At 47.3% G+C, this 6,179-nt stretch overlaps 1 protein-coding gene across 2 annotated transcripts in view; it reads left to right on the top strand.

Moving 5' to 3' along the window:
• Positions 1-4,648, top strand: part of LOC107097662 (suppressor of cytokine signaling 7-like) — a 19,223-nt gene extending 14,575 nt beyond the window's left edge. For both annotated transcript variants that reach the window (XM_015394898.1, XM_015394896.1), the window contains 3 exons: positions 661-796; positions 1,027-1,188; positions 2,717-4,648. In XM_015394898.1, the coding sequence (XP_015250384.1) occupies positions 661-796; positions 1,027-1,153 (263 nt within the window). In that variant the 3' untranslated portion in view covers positions 1,154-1,188; positions 2,717-4,648. The remainder of the gene's footprint in view (positions 1-660; positions 797-1,026; positions 1,189-2,716) is intronic.
• The last annotated feature ends 1,531 nt before the right edge of the window (positions 4,649-6,179 follow it).

Raw genomic sequence — 6,179 nt, 5'->3', positions numbered from 1 at the left:
GAGAGGCCTTTAGTGAGGCCTTTAGTGAGGCATTTCATGAGGCATTTCATGAGGCCTTTAGTGATGCCTTTAGTGAGGCATTTCATGAGGCCTTTAGTGAGGCCTTTAGTGAGGCATTTCATGAGGCATTTCATGAGGCATTTCATGAGGCATTTCACAAGGCCTTTAGTGAGGTTTTTTCATGAAGCATCTAGTGAGGCATTTCAGATTGGCATTCCAGATGGGTCAAGGTTTGATGAGGGGCCGCATGTTTCATTGGCAACTTTGTTTTTAGATGACAGCCTTTCCATGGAAGGTGGCGCATGGCGCCATCTGGTGGCTGAATGCTATCTGATGATCATGAACTTCTAATTTTTATCCCCGTTTAAAACCTTGAGATCTGTTTCTCTCTCTCTTGGATCCAGATGACTGAGATGTTCATAAATGGGTTGGATTAACGCTTCTCTAGAATCAGAGCTTTTTTCTCAGGTATTTCCAACCTGTGGCTGAATGAGGGGTGAGCCGGGGTGTCGGCACCGAGCGGTCAGAGAAGATCTGTCCTGAACTGCATGTTTTGGCCCCCGGTTACCATAGAAACGTTATTGAGATGACTGGTAGCATAGGACACGTCTTCCCGCTTCCTGCCAGGTTCTGGTCCATCACTGTTCGTCTGTGTTTCAGGTCTGCCTCCGACTCCAGTCCAGCTCCTGTACCCGGTCTCCAGGTTCAGCAGCGTCAAGTCTCTGCAGCATCTGTGTCGCTTCTGCATCAGACAGCTGGTCCGGATCGACCACATCCAGGAGCTGCCGCTGCCCACGTACGTACCCGCTGCAAGCCCCGCCCCCTAGCACCTCCATTCTGCTGAAGGACTCCAGGGAGAAGTGAATTAGAGCAGAGACAGAAGTGAAATGATCCAAACATGAGCTGTTATAGTTAACTTTAGCGTTTAGGTTGCTGCGGTGGCCGAGGCAGCTTCAGTTTCTGCTGGCTGACTCCCAGCACCATCTGGGCTGCGAATTAACCTCTGCTTCCTGCTCTGTCTTGCAGGCCTCTGATCGCCTACCTGAGGAAGTTTTATTACTACGACCCAGAGGAGGAGATCAGCCCCCCGCTGCGGGACGGGAAGGAGGCCAAGGAGCCCAGCAGCCAGCCGGGAGTCGAGTCCCAAACGTAGCACTGGAGCTGGCCCGCGCAGGAGTCCATCCGCGGGTAGGACCCGGCTGCACAACCCCACAACATGATGGACATTGACTTCCATGTCAATTGTTTAAAATATACATCCAACCAGCCAAGATGGCGTCTGTATTCCCACCGTGACGGTTATAAAACATCCAGGGCAGACCTGGGAACATTTGGCAAGCACTGGTCCCTGGCAGTCTGTTATCAGCAAACCTTCATTTCTATTTATTTTTCAATAGTCAAAGAAAATCTTAGTTTAGCAAAAAACACAAAATGTTTTTCTCAGCATGGATCATCAGTCCAGCCAGGAACCAGCTGATGTTGATGTTCTTTGGCGGCGGAGATCAGGAGAACGCTGAGCTCTAATCTTCTGTCCTTGTTCCAGTTGAATGTAGCCGATTATGGTTTTAATGGTTTCAATGTTTGGGGCCAAATCTGCTCCATAAGTTCTGGGCTGTTCTGTCCAGGAGTCTCTGTCAGTTCTAGAACATTCTATTTAGCCTCTACTTGATTGTCTAGATTAGTACGGCAAGCCATGTAAATATAAAATCTCTAAACCAGATATTCATTATAGATATCTGCAGCATAACTTTCCCCAGTCAGAGCTGAACTAATATCTTTAACTGTAGTTTTGTCCTTCTGGATTCCAGAAAGTTACATTTCCTAATTAAATGTTAAAGTGCTTGCCATATCCACAGACGGTTTGCAGCAGGGACCTAATGGTCAAGCGATCAAAGGCAGGTAAACTTTGTGGTAAACATCCGTGTTCGGTGGGAAAATACAGAGTTAAAATCAATTCTCTGGACTTTGTTTCCAAGTTTGAAGACGTTTCTCTTCCATCCAGGAAGATTTTTCAATTCAAAATGTCAGAAATAGCGTTTAGTTCCAGGTTTTTTCCGGCAGCCCAACAAAGCCTGGTTTTAGTTTAGAAAACATGCAAATAGAAACGGATGAACAGGTCCCCCCCTTTGGAATGGGGGTCGTTCAGCTTCTTTGTTAGCCTGCAATGCCCCATACCTGTCTATGCCTCTGAAAGGGGGTCGTTAGAGGGAATTGTTGGCCTGGCTGAATAGGGGAGGTGCTCTGTTGCAATGATAGCAGGAAAGGATCAACTCAATCATTTAGTTTGATTTCTAATCCCAAACCAGGCTTTGTTGGGCTGCTGGATAAAACCTGGAACTAAACGCTATTTCTGCTATTTTGAATTTAAAAATCTTCCTGGATGGAAGAAAAACGTCTCCAGACATGGAAACAAAGTCCAGAGGATTGATTGTAACTTTTTTGGAATTACTCTGACCTGATTGACTGAGGATCTTCACCAGCAAAATACAGAGTATAAAAGCAGCCAATCACATCAGCTCTCCCTTTGACATCACAGCCTGAGCAGATATATAACAGATATATTCGATTCACAGTATAAAACCTGAATCTTCAGCTTTAAATCTCACAATGATCAATAAATTTATGCCTTATTTAATGAAAAAGGAAATGAATTGATTGTATTTAATGTATCAGAACTGAACTGCCTTTAACGGTTTTTTGTGGTTTCCTCCTGCAGATCTTTTCTTTCTCTGTTTTCTGGACTCGATCACTGAAGGACGTTCAAAGATTCAAACCGGACTCAGACTGCAGCCAATGGGCTCCCTCTGCTCAGTCTATCCAGGCGAGTTTCAGATGATCCTCCCTCTTCTGATTGGCTCACGGGGAGTCGACGGCGGAGGGACAGGGGATGAGGAGACTCCGCCTCCTTTTTGATGTCATCACCGATCAGCTGGACTGGAGCGGGCGGCACGTCGCCGTCGGGACGTTCCTGGGAGCTCGGCGAGGAAGAACGCATCGGTCGCCTCCAGGATCCTTAAACTTCCAAAAACCCAGAGACGGAAGATTGCTGCGGAATCTGGCGTTCCTACGGGAACCTCGGAGTTTCCCATCATGTTTACTTTTCCTTTCTGCTGGAGCCTCCGCTGAGCATCAGCAGGGGGCGCCGTTTGGCGGTACGTGTTCATGCTACTGATGAAGAGCGTGGTGGATGGATGAAGCTCTGATAATCAGAACAATGTTCAGAATGTTTTATTTCTTTGGTTCTGATGGATCCAGATCCGAAAGGGTTCTGGATCGGGTCCATTTAGTCCGAATCCCTGCCAGAACGGGTCGCTTGTCTTCAGAACCGTCGCTCTGACTTTTATGACATAAAGTTGCTGGTTCTGAATTTTTGGGCTTTAAAATGTCCAGAACCGCTGGCGTTTGATCACATGTGGAGTTCTGCCTGTAAACGGTTCTGACACGACGTCTCCTCCTCACTCTGGTCGGTCTCCAACCGGTCATAATGATTCACACACACACCCTCAGGTCGCCATGGCAACCATCCACTCCGGAAGCTGATTGGGTCAGGCCAGAACCATCTCTGGACCTTCTCTGGTGTTCTGCTCACCGTTCCTGACTGACCCGGTCCATCTGAAGCTGAGCCTGCAGCAAAGGGCTGGTTGTTGTTCAGAACCAGCCTGCAAAGAGAACCGGAGAACCGGTTCTACGCTCAGATTCATTCAGACCTGATGAAATAGTTCAGTCTGGATCTGGTGGCAGAACACCAACAGAACCAGAAACCTCAGAAGAAGAAACGGATCCATTTAGCAAAATCTCCTCGGGTCTCCCTGATGAACCAGAACCTGAGGTGATGAGCGTCTGGGTTTGAAGAGGTTCTGATGGCGTTGGCCGGTCCTGCTGTTCGTCTTCACACTGGATTCTTGTTGATGCTCCTAAACGTTTGGGTGAAAGGCTGGAACGGACCGCCTCAGTGCTGATCCCTCATCTGTTCAGGTACGACTGCGAAGGAGGCGGAGCCTCTGTGTGGGCGGGGTGAATGGGCACTGGGGATCAGAACCTCCAGCCTTGCTTTTTTTTCGGCAGTTTCTGCTCATTCTCTCCAAACGGATCGGATGCATTTTTCAGCACTTTAGCTGCTTTCTGTTCAGCACTGATTCTGACGGCACATTTGAAAACGTTTAAGTTTCACGTTTTGATTTGAATTTTACTGATAAAAGGAAACTGGTTCTGGCAGGAAGTTTTCCCAGTTTTAGATTGAATTTGTTTCCCGCTGCTCTGGTCGCCAGCTTCGGGTTTGGACCCAGTTCCATGGTGGATCGGGTTTTCTGTTCTAGACAGAGTTCTGAGGGAGCGTTGGACCAGTGGAGCCTGGAAGCAAAGTTTCGCCAAATGACCCGGAAGAACGATGTCCTGCTCTCCAGAACATTTCTGCTCCGGGTCCTGGAGGTGACCTCTGCGCCACCATGGCAACATTACCAAAAACCTCAGAGCAGGGTTACCATGACGACTACTGGGCTAGAACCATGTCGCCATCCTTATGTTTCACTGGAATGAGCCCGACTCAGACACTGGGAACTCTGGGGGAACTGGAGGCTGAATGCTTCCATGATGTCAGAGGCTGTAAATGTGGACTGTGGGGGAGCTGCTGTGGGAGTGGGGGAGCTGCTGTGGGAGTGGGGGAGCTGCTGTGGGAGTGGGGGAGCTGCTGTGGGAGTGGGGGAGCTGCTGTGGGAGTGGGGGAGCAGTAACGTGTCGTTGTGAAATCACCTGTTAATAAAACATGGTGGAACTCAAGTCTGAGCATCAGAAAAGTTTTTATTTCTAGGAGCCATAAAACAAATTTAAAAGAGACCAAAGTTTTTCCTAATTAATTTGATTTCATTTGGTTTCTAATATTTAATCCAGTTTAACTTCTAGCATCAATGCAAACAAACAATGGCTGAGTTTGAATTCCTGGGCTGCATCCTCCAAAGACGCGCTCTTCCTGGACTGGATCCTTGGAAGTTCGTGAAAATAAGGAGACCAGAAGAGTTTTGGCTGTGAATTCAAACAGGTCTATCCTTCTGCAGCTACCGCCATATGCTATGTTGCCTAGCAACCGTGTCAGTTGACACACAAAGCAGAAAAAGAATCAATACCAACTTTTCCAAACTGCATTTGTTGGCCGCATAACGAGTCTTGGAATCCAAAAGACCTCGGATAACATCACTATGACATCATCTGCCTTTGAATCTGGCCTTCAGATGACGCAGCCCAGGAATTTGAACGAAGCCAATGATTTCAGATTTCAAATCCTGCAGGTCAGAGGTCAGTCTCCTCCTTAATTGGGTCAGTCTGGTCTCCATGCAGCAGGAGATGGACCTGAGCTTGGTCCGCAGTGATGAAGACGTTCATTCTGGGATGATGAAGTTCCATCAGACCTTCCCTTTGGTTCTAACATCTGGATCCTGTTTGGAAGAACCAGATCCTGGATCAAAGCCACATTTCTCTGTAGGTGAACCTGGTTCTAGAGGCGACCGGGAGCTGCTTCAAAATCCAGCATTTTATTTCACACTAATCAACAGATTTGAGGAAATCAAATATGACTGTTTATGACACTTAAACCTAAACGAATCTGTTAAAATTAGAATAGAAAATAACTTCAGCTTTACTGCAGCACTGTAACATTTAACCAATAGGGTTGCTAGATGCCTCCAGGATTAGCGCCCCCTAAAGGCCACTGGGAGCACTCTGTCTCTAAACAAACCAGTCTCCTCTGTTTTCTGGTTCTGGTATCAGACCAGTTTGGACCAGCAGGTCTAGAACTCCTGGAGTTCCCCGTAAAGACGAGGAAACATTCACCTTCTGGAAGAAATCAGAGACCAGAAAACATCCGACCCTGTGAGGTCGCAGAGGAGCATCGATGCACAGCAGGAGCTGAAGCATCATTGGAGGATCTCAGCTTAAACGGATACCGGGGTCAAAGGTTACAGTGTGGCATTAAGCTCAAATTAGAAACAAAATAACATTTTTAATATTGAGTTCAGATCTACAGATAAACGTGAGGATATAGAAACAAGGAGAAATTTGCACAAAAACGGAACAATCACAAAGAGCGCTGTGGCTCAGGGGCCTTGTTACGGCCCCTGGAATAATGCTGTGGCCCCTGACTGTTGTCCAAGAAAGAACCAAGATAGGAGCTGATCTGGAATATTGAT

The sequence above is a fragment of the Cyprinodon variegatus genome, unplaced genomic scaffold, assembly GCF_000732505.1.
Source record: "Cyprinodon variegatus isolate N-32 unplaced genomic scaffold, C_variegatus-1.0 Scaffold713, whole genome shotgun sequence".
Taxonomy (NCBI): domain Eukaryota; kingdom Metazoa; phylum Chordata; class Actinopteri; order Cyprinodontiformes; family Cyprinodontidae; genus Cyprinodon; species Cyprinodon variegatus.
The sequence above is the reverse complement of the archived record's forward strand: the minus strand, read 5'-3'. Positions and strand labels throughout refer to the sequence as shown.